The sequence below is a fragment of the Aotus nancymaae genome, unplaced genomic scaffold, assembly GCF_030222135.1.
Source record: "Aotus nancymaae isolate 86718 unplaced genomic scaffold, 86718_ANA_hifiasm-v0.15.2.pri h1tg000090l, whole genome shotgun sequence".
Classification (NCBI taxonomy): Eukaryota; Metazoa; Chordata; class Mammalia; order Primates; family Aotidae; genus Aotus; species Aotus nancymaae.
In genome coordinates this window covers 5,206,558-5,219,893 of record NW_026988505.1, presented here as the reverse complement: position 1 = coordinate 5,219,893, position 13,336 = coordinate 5,206,558, and the positions used below count along the sequence as shown (strand labels likewise).

The 13,336-nt window shown below is 49.0% G+C and overlaps 1 protein-coding gene across 7 annotated transcripts in view; it reads left to right on the top strand.

Moving 5' to 3' along the window:
* ARHGEF10 (Rho guanine nucleotide exchange factor 10) overlaps nt 1-12,773 on the top strand; it is a 145,517-nt gene extending 132,744 nt beyond the window's left edge. For all 7 annotated transcript variants that reach the window (XM_064369777.1, XM_064369778.1, XM_012458678.3 and 4 more), the window contains 3 exons: nt 764-938; nt 7,012-7,134; nt 10,910-12,773. In XM_064369777.1, coding sequence (XP_064225847.1) covers nt 764-938; nt 7,012-7,134; nt 10,910-11,424 — 813 coding nt within the window. In that variant the 3' untranslated portion in view covers nt 11,425-12,773. The remainder of the gene's footprint in view (nt 1-763; nt 939-7,011; nt 7,135-10,909) is intronic.
* The last annotated feature ends 563 nt before the right edge of the window (nt 12,774-13,336 follow it).

The window sequence follows — 13,336 nt, the reverse complement described above, 5'->3', positions numbered from 1 at the left end:
GACAGTGCTCCTGGGACTGATCCCAGAGAGCCTGGATGCCAGGCAGCCCCTGAGGCCATGTGGGAGGTCACTGCATGAGCAGCCCCTGCTGGCTGCGGGGTGAGGAAGTCCTGGGCCCAGGCTCCAGCTCCAGTGGGACCCTTCAGAGCAGGCTGCTGGGATGAACTTTCGGAGCTGCGGGGCTGCAACTCAGCCTGGAAGTTCCAGAAGGACCACGTTGTATGGAGAAGCAGAATGTTCCTTCCAGGCAGCAGACCCAGGAGGAAGCACAGACTCAGAACCAGGGTTGAGCTGCAGGCGGGCGGTGGGGCCTCACGCCACAGCCTGGAGACCTTGGGGAAAGTTCCGGGCAGGTTCTGACAGGCCTGGTGGGATGGATCAGCCTCCTCCATCAGTCCCCACGGCTCGGGTCCTCCTCCTATGCCTCCTCTCACCCGTGTCTCCTGGACACAAGCTCAGTGGCCTGCACCCCTTAGCAGGTGCACCGTGGCTGTGTCTTTGGAATGGCCATTTTCTGGGCTCGTGAAGGAACCAGGTTGATTGGAGAATTGTCGACAGTTGGGTTGCTGTTGTTTGGTTGCTGGAGAGGGCTGTGGTTTGGAGCAAAGCCTGCTGCTACAGAGCGACATTCAGCCACTAAATGTCGCTCCAGGCGCACGGGCCTGACAGGCACTGCTCAGACTCACTCCACGGGGCCAGCAGACTTGTGGAGCTGTCACTCTGGTGCATCCTGACACCCGCCCATGATCTCTCGATTTCACAGGGTCAGCTGGAGGCCCACCAGGAGGAAGGCATGGTGATCTCCCACATGGCCGTGGCTGGTGTTGGGATCTGGGTGGCCTTCACCTCGGGGTCCACGCTCCGCCTTTTCCACACTGAAACACTCAAGCACCTGCAGGACATCAACATCGCCACCCCAGTTCACAACATGTTGCCAGGTAATGGGATGGGGCAGGGCCCAGGGATGGACGTGGGAGTGCGGAGTGCAGTCGGCCCACCTGAGCCCTTCCTCTTGAGGACACAGAGGCCCCTGAAGGAGCCGCCTGCTGGGAGGAGCCACATGGCAGTGCCGTATCTGTAGGTCAGAGCAGGTGGGAGACAGTTTCTCATCGTCGGCGCACAAGGCCCTGGGGAAACCAGCACAAGAGGCTGAAGAACACAGAACAGGAGGCTCCCTGTGGCTGGGAGGGCTGTCTGGGAGAGGCCAACAGAGGCGTATGTTTGTGAATGCCCTGTTGCTGGTGGGTGTGACTGAAGTGTTTGGGCAGGGGAGAGAAGAAGGCTGTTACACACGGAGTTTGGGGAAGATCATCCTACAACAGGATGTGGAGGAAAGAAATGAGGAGGGTCCCAACTGGCTTCCTTCACAGGCAACCTGAGGCTGCGGTGGGCTCGGTAGAAGGGCTGTTTTGGTTCTTTACCTGCTGGTGGGTATTGGAAGATGTTTGCAGTATTAAGGGGAAGGCATGGAGTAAGGGCTCTGCCTCGGAGCCCCTTGGCTGCTGTGATACACACCACAGACAGACTGGCTTACAAGCGAAAGAGAATGCTCCTTCCTCCCTGTTCTGGAGGCTGTTGTGGTGCTGACAAGGCAGGTTTCTGGGAGGATCTGCTTCCTGCTTTGCAGTTGGTGCCTTCTGGCTGGGGTCTCATGTGGTGGAGCAAGAGCCCTGGCGTCTCCCCCTCTTCCTGTAAGGGCACTAATCCCATCATGGGGACCATGTCCTCATGACCTCATCACCATCACCCCCCAAGGCCCCACCTTCTCACACTATCCCACTGGGGGCAGGACTTCAACATAGAAATCTGGGGAGCCATAAGCCTTGAGTCCATGGCGGGGGCCATTTATGATACACTGAAAAAAAAAACAGTGATTGGGGATAAGGTTCTAGAATGGGTGTGAAGCCATCCTTTGACAAGGGGAGGATGAGGAGGACGAGGATGAATTGAGGATGTTCCTTGGGGCCTCTGCATCACTGGAGATGGGAGGGTGAATATATTTGGTGCACCCAGAGTCTGCAATAGCTGTTCTTTTCTTTGGGGCTAGCTCTGTACAAGTCATGGTTAAAATACTGTAGATTTCTATTAGTGAGGAAAAGGAGGTTTATGTAACATGCAGGTTTATATTTAGAGAACCAAAATGGTTAAGTCCCTGTCACTCAACAAGCAGATGGACACTCTGCTGCAGACCTTGTGTTTTCTTTGGAGCACTCGCTGCTGGAACAAATGTTTGCTGCAGGAATGGTCTGTCGTTGTTGGGACCGAACCAAGTCACATCCATAATTGCCAAAGCATGCTCTCACGTGGCAGCGAGTGTCCGAGTATTCACAGTTCTGTACACAAGGGGAGGTGAGGAGGGTGTTGTGAGAAAAACCCTGCCACTCGACCTCCCACAGGCTCCAGCCCCTGAGCCTCCAAATCCTGAGAAGGTCACACTGTTACCCCGGTTCCAGAGTTTCAAGAGCTGCCACGGAAATGCAGCAGCCCCCAGGACACGTGGTGTTTATCCCTCTCCAGTTAGGGTCGGAAAGAAACTCCTAACGAAGGGAAGACTCTGGCAAGTGTGAGTGGAGTTTGTATTTGGACTTTGATTTCTTAACAAAATAACCCTTATACACGATTTAATAAAACCAAACAGCACTCACGCCCAGGCTATGAACAGCAAAGCAGAAGAGGAAAGTCCGCGCTCTGGGGACCCACAGCCTCTCCCCCATTCTAGCATCCCACCCTACTGTCAGCACCTGCCCCCCACCCCAGCACCCCACCCCAGTCAGCACCCGGCCCTGCCCCTCCGTCCCTAGCCCCCACCCCACTGTCAGCACCCACCACTCTATCCCAGCACCCCACCCTGCTGTCAGCACCCACCCCCACCCATCTCCACACCCCACCCCCTCATCCCAGCACCCCACCCGCTGTCAGTGCCCACCCCACCCACCCCACCGTCAGCTGCCTGTCCCACCCGCCTCCCTACTGCTGCTGTTTCAAAGCTGTGCCCGTTTGGCAGGTTCTTGATGTTTCATTTTGGATCCATCTTTGACCTATCCTGTAGAAGAGGAAGATGGAATTATCCTGCCTCCCTCCAGGCATAGAGCACCCAACACAGTCCTGCACCCACCCAGAAGTAGAATGCAGAGCCCTTCCTGGGTGCTGAGGTCACAGGTTCTGGCTAAATTGCAGCTGCTGTGTTGCTTGTTTTGGACAGCAGAGTTGTTTGTGGCTGGGCGCCAAGTTTCCCTTCCTCGGCACTTTTCACCCTTCAGCTCATGGTTTCCAGTCGCTGGTGCTGGATCCATCCCAAGCCCTCCACAAGCCTCTCACTTGGTGCCAGCAGATGCGTGGGGCTCTGCAGAGCCACCTTCCCCTGGCGCCCACCCTCCCAGGCCCCTCCAACATCCTGGGCTGGGTCTGCGTGGCCACAGTGCGTGCTCTTAGCCCCCTGCTCCATAGGCTCTGTGGGTCTTTACTTACTCCTGCACACACGGTCAGGTCTGCATTTTAGACTTGCACCAAAGTAAGTACATGCATCAGTCCAGATGGAGCACCATGCCTCTAGTTGGCAGATTTCTCTGGCATTTCAGTACTAAGTTTGAAACAGCTCCAGCTTCACTGATTTCTGGGGGACACTTACTGCTTTATTTTACTTACCATATTCATTTCTCTGCTCCCAGGCTGTGGTCTGCTGCCGCCATGGCCTCGTCACTAGCAGAGAGGTGTGCAAGTCAGAGCAGACCGTGGCGACACCAGTTCAGTTTTGTTTGTGATGCTTCTGACAGTGATTCTCTATAAGATCCTTGGTACGGCATGGTCTGAAATTGTTCTGATTTTCATTGCATTTTGTGACTCAGAATGAGTAGGCCAGAGCGTCCTTTCCAGAGAGTCCTTTCCCCTCATCTCTTCTGTCCAGTCCTCTTTGCCTTTTAGCCAGTATTTCACAGAAATAAGCATCATTGCCTTTCATGCTGCATTTAGACATTCCCGTCGGGGTGTGTTCTTACTGTGCTGAAGTGTGCGGACGCTGAGGTTGCTGGGCCATCAGCACTCCTGGGTTCTCCTCCTCCTTGTCCAGGATGGTTCCTGGAGACCCACACACGTCCTCTGTGCTCTGTGTGCACACACGCAAATCTTTCATTCTAGAGTTGTATTCATGACTGTGCTCAAATGAGGCTGTGTGTATGTGTGTGTGTGTGTTAACAAGAAATAAAATTATCTTTTTGTGCTATTGCTAGAATATAAAAGTCAAGTCGCTTCTGCAAATCAAGACTTGCCAAGCCAAAAACAACAGATTTTGAAAAAAAAAACAAACTGTACTATAACTCACACCTTTTGTATAAGTTCACACAACTTGGTAAAACCTTCCTTCCTCGGGATCTCAGCATGCTGGCCCCTGGGGAATCTGTGAATCTGTAACTAAGGACCTGGCTTTTCTCCTTCTATTTAGAATCCAGTTCTGAAAACCATTTAGCTGCCATTCTTTCACATAAGCTACAACAGATTCAACACAAACAGTTGATGGAGGTCTGTAATTAACATACATATTTGTTAGAGCTGTCATTACCTTTCTAAGTTATAGAGGAGTGGAGTTTACGGCAATTGAGTCCAAGGCGCTTCAGTTGTTGAGGTTCTGAGTGGTTGCAGTAGGTTACGTCACCAGGCAGATGTTTCCTGCTTTATCCCACATGTTCAAAGGAGGATATTTTTGATGGAAAAGTGCTGAGACCTCATGGTAAATTGTGTCTTTTTGTGTCTCCACCGAGTGAATACAGAGCCTCCAGGAACTACGTGACCAAATAAAATGACCAAAATTTCCATTAAAAAAAAAAAAAACAGTGTAACGTTTCTAAAGACCATGGACCTCACCTTAAGGGAATTCAGTAAATTAAACCGGATTGTAAATTAAAGAACAAGATTGAGGACTTGGGAGTCAGCCTCTCTCAGCAGTCAGTGTGGCCCTGGCCTATCCTGCAGTTTATGTTCCGGGCTGGGAAGAGCAGAGTGAATCTTCCTGGCAGCATTTTGTCCCACACCTGGGGGACGTGTTTGTTCCTTCTAGTCGCTGTTCTATCTGTGAAGTTATTTGAATGAATTTGGACGGTGTTGTTTACGCCACCAGCCCCTCCCAGTTTCCAGGGCTGCTTCCAGGACAGGAGATGTGTCTCCCTCTGAGGCTACCTGCAGGAAGGCCCTGGTGGCTCCCGGGGAGCTTGTCATCCAGTAGCAGCTCACCTGCGTTCAGTCCCACTTCAAATGTCCCATTTACCAATCTCACTGTGCAGCCACGTCCTCTTTCCCCACATCAGCTATCTCCGCCTCCCACCTCACCATCAACCTCACACGGGCTTCGGCCCCCAGTACCCAGCCCCTTCTGGGTCACGCCCTGGTATCCCACTCTAGGTCACCGTTGATGCTTCCAGATGGGCACGGGACACCTGGACAGCGGCACTCACAGCAGCCTCTGGAATTGGAGGATGACCACTTGACCTCATGACCATGGCCATCAACTTTCGCATGTAAAATTAAAGATGCTGATTCGTGGACTGCTTGGAAAATGCGATGGAAAACCACTCCCTGGAACTTAACTCCTTTAGTTAGTTCCTGGATACTTTCAAACCAGTTATAAACATTCGTATCTAGTTTTTACCTGCTTTTACCCTTTTCATTAAATGTAAACTTTGTCCAGCATTTCAGGAGCCCTTCCAGAAGCCCAGCCATTGTTTCAGTCACACGGCTGCAGCCTTTCCTGGCGCCCCCATGGGGTTTCTTCCCTTCCTAGCATCTTACATTCAGGTTTTCATGCTCTTTATCTACAATGAACTTTGTGTTAAATGTGAGGATATTTAAAATGCATTGATGTCTACAGAAAAGAAGAATCAAACTCTTTTTAAGTGTTCGCCGTCACTTCTCAGGAGCAAGCTAAATTAGCCTTCTTTGCCTTCGGCTTTGGGGCTAAACAGAGAAACACCGGGCATGATCTTGTCTGTTTTTGAAAGCCGTGATGCTGACGATTGTATCAAAGTTGTGGTGGAATGACATGAAAGTCCAGACTCACCCTGTAATTGCGGTGAGGCGGGGTCTTTGGAGCAGGCCACGCGTCTCCCACACTGTAAACTGCAGTGAGGCGGGGTCTTTGGAGCAGGCCACGCGTCTCCCACCCTGTAAACTGCGGTGAGGCGGGGTCTTTGGAGCAGGCCACGCATCTTCCACCCTGTAAACTGCGGTGAGGCAGGGTTTTTGGAGCAGGCCACGCATCTTCCACATTCTTTTGCAGCCACTTTCTAGCCTTGTCTCAGCCAGAGTAAACTGTTTAGTTTCTCTGGGCTTCAGATCTTTGGCTGTAAAGCAGATCAAAACCAAACTAACGATGAGCTTCAAAGGCCCTTCTGATCCCGCCGTCCACTGCGGTGTTTCCCTGCTGTGTCCAGCGTCGAGGCCGTGTCACGATGTTGTTCTTCATGCAGAGCCCTGGAGAGGACTTTCAGTCCCCTCTAGGATCCACCTGCAGCTGAGGGCCCGTTACTTGAGTTCAGCCGTGCCCGTTAAGACACCTCTCCTTACTTGTAAAGGGGCCTCTGTGTTCCCAAAGAGCCACAGGCCACTCTGTGTGTTGGGGCTCACGGGCTCACTTGCTGCACGGCCCAGAAGCAAAAGGTTTAGAAGATGTTTCCGGGGGCTTGATTCACAGCTGAAGGGGCCGAGCAGATCTGTGCAGATCCTGCTCATGTGCCATGGATTGCTGATGGTCGGCACCAGTCCAGGAGACCCAGTGAGGATCTGCCCTGTTCTGCTCAGGTGCGGGTGCAGGATGTGCCCCAAGACCCTTGTCTTGCTCGTGTGGTTGAGGGAGCCCAGCGCTCGGGTTTGGGAACTCCTGTGCCGCCTCCTGCCCCTAGGGTGTTTGGTGGTGGCACAACAGACCCCTGGGGTTTCCAGTGCCACACCCAGCGCCCCCTCACCATCCCACCGACTCTGCTGCACAAACCAGGCCTGAAGCCACTTCTGTGTCTCCCCACCCAGGGCACCAGTGGCTGTCGGTGACGAGCCTGCTTGTCTGCCATGGATTGCTGATGGTCGGCACCAGCCTGGGAGTCCTCGTGGCTCTGCCGGTCCCGCGTCTGCAAGGGATTCCCAAAGTGACCGGTGAGTGGCACCTGCAGTCTGGGTGGCTGCATCCTGTCTTGCAGACTCGTGAAACATAGCAGTGTGTAGTGTGATTTAACATGCTAGGATTGTTTAAACAATTCATATTATCTGTATTTTTTCAGTGTATTATAATGACTTAATAGACTGTGTCTGTTTAACTGGAATTATCAATTTGTACTTTTTCTGTTTCTTACATTAGTAGTCCAAGGAGAACCTTATGTTTTCATATTCTCTTTACTGGCACAGTTAGTCTCCAGCATTCTTTTTTGTATTTCATATTGTGAAGAAGGAAGCCAGGATCTCCGTCATTCCTTTGTGTATTTTATTTGTGAAGAAGGAAGCCGGGATCTGAAAAGGCTCTGTTGTGCTATTGCAGTGTCAGCAGGAGCCCAACCTGGAGTGCATGGCCTTTCTGGAAAGCATGGTGTCATTAGGCATTGGAGGCCTTAAAATATGCTCGTGTGTCTGGAATCAGGATTCCCAATCCAGGGAGCTGTTCCAGTAAGCACTCTAATTTAGAAACAAAGTATGATGCAAAAGACATTTGCCACAGCATTTTATTTTTAATAGCACAAAACAGGAGGTGACCTGCAATTTGTAATTAGGGATTGGGCCGTTTAGTAAAATGGTGGCATTGCCAGTAATGGCTAGAACGCAGCCAGCAGAAGTGGTGTGTGCAGAGCCTGAAGTGATGCAGAAAACTTCTTGTAAGTAGGTAAACCACGGCCTTAGATTCTATGCGGACGATGTCAGCCAGGGGGAAAAACTAACAGAGAAAATGGTTTGCAGGACACTCTTAGAGCAGAGCTGTTGCTAAGGGCTCCATTTCTGTGATTTCCTCCCCAGCTGACCTGGTGGTGGCTTCCATGCACTCCAATTTTGGCAGGCCCACCTGTCAGGATTAAGGAATTCTAGTTTTGCCATTCATTTCCTAATTTATGTTGTTATTATGTTCTATGCAGGTTTACATGTTGAAAACCCAAAATCCAAAAACAAAATGCAAAATTCTTCAAATTCTTTTTTTCCTTTCTGAGACAGAGTCTCACTCTTATCACCTGGGATGGAGAACAGTGGTGTGATCTCAGCTCACTGCAGCCTCCACCTCCTGGCTTCAAGCAATTCTCCTGCCTCAACCTCCAAGTAGTTGGGATTACAGGTGCCCCCCACCATGCCCAGTAATTTTTTTGTATTTTTAGTAGAGATGGGGTTTCACCATGTTGGCCAGGCTGGTCTCAAACTCCTGACCTCAAGTGATCTGCCCACCTCGGCCTCAAATGTTCCAAATTCCGTGTCCATGTGATGCTAAAAGGCAGTGCTCATTGGAAGAATTCAGATTTGGGATTTCAGATTTGGGATGCTCAACCAGCAAGTAAAATGCAAATATTCCAGAATTTAAAAAAAGTAAAGAAAAAAAAATCCCAACACTTGTGGTCCCAAGAATTTCAGATAAGAGACACTCAGCCTGTAAAAAAATAGAATTGTGTATAATGCACAATTTCACAGTTTAAATGGTAATGAGAAGAGGCCACATGCCTGTGCCCAGTTTAGAAGGGGCCATGACTCACGCACTGAGCCTGGCTACCCCTTCTCAGCCTTATCCCTCTCTGCTCACGGTCTAGGAAGTGATGATTCTGAGTTGTTGGCTTTTTTGTCTTTGTTTGTTTGTTTCGGCAGAGTTTTACTCTTGTCACCCAGCCTAGAGTGCAGTGGCGTGATCTCGGCTCACTGCAACCTCCACCCCTCCGGGTTCAAGCAGTTCCCCTGCCTCACCCTCCCTAGTAGCTGGGATTACAGGTGCCCACTACCATGCCTGGCTAATTTTTGTATTTTTTAGTAGAGATGGGATTTTACCATGTTGGCTGGGCTGGTCTCAAACTCCTGACCTCGGGCAATCTGCCCACCCTGACCTCCCAAAGTTCTGGGATTACAGGCATGAGCCCCACGCCTGGCTGATTCTAAGTTTTACATCAGTTATTCCTTTGGTTTTCCTCTGTAGTTGTACCAATTTGTATCTTAAAAGATTCCTTTCACTTTTCCCACTTTTGCACTTTGTGTAGCTGTCCCATGGCGCACACAGCCTCTGTTGCTTTTTCTACATTGTTGCTGGGGTCAGTCCCTGCCAGTGCCCCAACTGCAGTGCTTTTGTCTCCCTGCTTGCAGCCTGCCTCTGAAAGGAGGCACGCCCTCAGTGTGTTCCTCTGGATGGATGACTAGGTGCTTCCTAAAGGAGGCACACCCCTACTGTGTTCCTCTGGATGGGTAGCTAGGTGCTTCCTGGAAGGAGGCGTGCTCTCCCTGTGTTTCTCTGGATGGATAGCTAGGTGATTCTGAAAGGAGGCATGCTCTCACCGTATTTCTCTGGATGGGTAGCTAGGTACTTCCTGAAAGGAGGTGTGCCCTCACTGTGTTTCCCTCTGGATAGGTAACTAGGTGCTTCCTGGGAGGAGGTGTGCCCCCACTGTGTTCCTCTGGATGGACAGCTAGGTGCTTCCTGGGAGGAGGCGCACTTTCACTGTGTTTCTCTGGATGGATAGCTAGGGGCTTTCTGAAAGGAGCTGCACTTTCACTATGTTTCTTTGGATGGATAGCTAGGTGACTCTGAAAAGAGGCATGCTCTGACCATATTTCTCTCCATGGGTAGCTAGGTGCTTCCTAAAAGGAGGTGCACCCTCACTATGTTCCTTTGGATGGGTAGCTAGGTGCTTCCTGTTTTCTGCATTACACAGCATGTCTCTGAATATTTGCATGGCTGGCTCTGCTGACACAGGCACAAGTTCCTCCTGGGGGCATGCCCAGGGGAAGAATCGCCGGTGTGCAGGAAACACAAGTGTGCGCTTCACCAGGTGATGAACGTCCCCGTCCTTACACAGTCCCCCAGTTCCTGCCCCTTGCAGACTTCATTTTGCCACTCTGCTCTTTGGCAAATGCACTCTCACCATGGTGGAAAATTCTATAATGTCATCTGCCTTGGCCAGAGTAGGATGATGGTGAGGGCTGGGGCCTGTTTCATCCTGAAAGCACCTGGGGAAAGGACATGTGCCCCTGTCTATATGTTATACTGCCTATGAAGCACCCAGAAGACACGCCAGGCCCACCGGACGCTTAGAGAATCAGTGTGGAGGCTGTGGGGCTCTGTGTGGCATTAAAAGGGCCTACAGGTATTTCTGATATGATGATGACTTCAAAATGTGAACCGTATCACCTGAAAACTGAAAGTCCTAATTTTAATCAAACTATAGAGTTAAATTGTTCTGAACCCCAGAACTTTTTTGTAACGAAAAATGGCAGGCAGTTGGTAGTTTAGTCATGTCATTCCAAAACCAACACATTTCAGGCTTTAATATTTTCAATCAACACTTAGGAAAATTCAGTATATTTCCATACAGTAAGTGAGAAGGTATTTTATACAGAATGGAAAAATGACTATTTGATTACTTTGAAAAGTACAAGCATTAGAACTGAGATAATGCTGAGGAGAACACAACTGTATATTTTATTTTATTTCTCTTTAGAAAATAATTTTTATGGTATTCCAGCTTTTGTGCAAAAAAGAAAAAAAAATAATTTTAAAGCCTTCTTCACATTAACTAAAAACCCAGAATATAACGTAGATATTTTCATTGTAACCTATTATTCAAGTACGAAATTTACTTACAGGTTTCGTTATTTGGGCAAGGAGAGATGTGTTGGTGTTAAGTCACACAGTTTTCGTTTCCTTCTCTGTTATTTTGCCTACTTTAAAAGACAGCTGTTGAACTGTTTCCCTTTTTAGGAAGAGGCATGGTCTCCTACCATGCACACAATGGTCCTGTCAAATTCATTGTCCTGGCCACGTCTCTGCACGAGAAAGACAAGGACAAATCCAGGGACAGCCTGGCTCCCGGCTCTGAGCCCCAGGATGAAGACCAAAAGGATGCACTTCCGAATGAGGGAGCCAGTTCATCCCTGAGCCAGGGCGACCCTGACGCAGCCATCTGGTTAGGAGATTCACTGGGATCAATGGCTCAGAGAAGCGACATGTCCTCCTCATCTGGGTCCCTGAGCTTGTCTCACGGCTCTAGCTCTCTAGAGCACAGACCAGAGGACAGCACCATCTATGACCTCCTGAAGGATCCTGTCTCGCTGAAAAGCAAAGCACGACGGGCCAAGAAAGCCAAGGCCAGCTCGGCGCTGGTGGTCTGTGGAGGGCAGGGCCACCGCCGGGTGCACAGGAAGGCCCGGCAGCCTCACCAGGAGGAGCTGGCGCCGTCCGTCATGGTCTGGCAGATCCCCCTGCTGAATATATAAGCAGGATGACTGCCTCCTGCTGTCAGAATTTGCAATCAAGGGTGACTTCTCAGCTAATCCTACGGCATGAGTGATTAAGCTGTGTCTACACTGGTTGGGAATAAATTAAAAACAGTATTTGGGGGAGAATGTGCAATATCGTAATGGTGGAGTTCCTGCCAATTCCTTCCCTTCTGTACAGCAGAAGTAAATATAAGCACTTCCAAAGGCAGAAGATTGATGCAATTTTCAATAATTGAGTGCAGTTCTGGGAAAACAGCACATTCTTCTTGACTGCTGTAGTCCATATATAAATACTAAATGTTAAACTTCATCCATCAGACCTATTGTGTCATATTACTTAGAGAATTTGCAGACTAAAAATTTATGAGAAAATATGTATTCAGTAGTGTAGCCATTTATTAACAATTCTTAAAAATAATTTTACCTGATTCAGATTCATGACTTTTATTTATATTCTATATTTTTGAATTTTAGAAAAAAATTTGTTAACAATTTTAAAAGCCAGGTAACACCTACCAATCCAGTTAGCATGATTTGCTTTCAGAAATAAACTGGGTTTTCCAAAGTGGTATGATGTGTGTACTGTATATTTTAACAAAGTGATATTTTTATATTGCATTTTCTATTAAAAAAATTAACAGTTAATGTTTCAGTCAATATATTATCTGTATCATTTCACAAATAATGTTTGCTTCAAACCAAAATGCTCAACACCTGTCAACATTTGGACTCAAGCATCAACACCAAATTATTCCTCCATTCTCATATAAATGGACCCAGTATCCACATGAGAAATGAATGTGCTTTAGTATTAGAGGAAATAGGCAGAAAAGTCTTGCTTAGTTCCTTCATGCACCTCCTTGCTCCTGTTGACCCGGAATGCTGTGCCCACTTTTGAACATACACTCCAAATGACTCCTGGTGCTAAGGCCGTGCTGGCTGCTGTCGCTGGCAGTGGGACCCAGGCCAAGAAGTGTGACCTCGGACCAGCCTGTCTGTTGTGCAGACGCCTCCTCTGCAGCACACACAGGTTTCTGTTCTGCAGCTGCAGAGCCACCCCTGCGTGACAAGGTGCATAATTAGTGCACACCATCATGTCAAGGTGCATACTTAGTGAGTGTGAGCATATCAGTGTTTCACTCACTGAACAGATAACAAGAAAAAAAAATCCTAACACAGGCAGTCACCAGAAGTAAATTTCTCAGCACTTTACAGATGACTAAAAATGTTAATTTTATGACCTAGCCAAATATTTCCTAGGTTGCATATATCTCCCTCTGTGAAAGTGATTTCTTCCCAAGCCTTTTCAAACTGTTAGCTGCTGTAAATAAAGTCTTTTTATTTTAAAATGCAGTATGACGAGTTGCACTTTATCTGTGTAAATTAAGAAAGGACAGTCACACTCACGGGGGTTGGAGGGCTTGGCCTGTCTGTTCCTGGCTGTATCACTGCTTGCCACTTTGGAGAGACCTCATATCTAAATCCCAGCAACATGCCCGAGAACAGAGCTCTGAATTGGAAGTAGGCACTGGGAATCTTTCAAGAAACTCATGTACTTGTTTTTCATTTGTTTGTTTTAAGAGACAAAGCCTCCCTCTGTCACCCAGGCTGCAGGGCAGTGGTGCGATCATGGCTCACCATGAGCCCCTGGCTCCCACAATCACTGCAGTCTCAACCTCCCAGGTTCAAGCAATTCTCCTGCCTCAGTCTCCTGAGTAGCTGGAACTACTGACGCACACCACCGCTACAGATGCCTCACTTTTTTTGTCTTTTAACATTTTTGTAGAGATGGCAGTCTCACTATGTTGCCCAAGCTAGTCTCAAAATCCTGATCTCAAGCAGTCTCCTGTCTCAGCCTCCCAAAGTGCTGAGAGTACAGGTGTGAGCCACCATGCCCAGCCTTTACTTG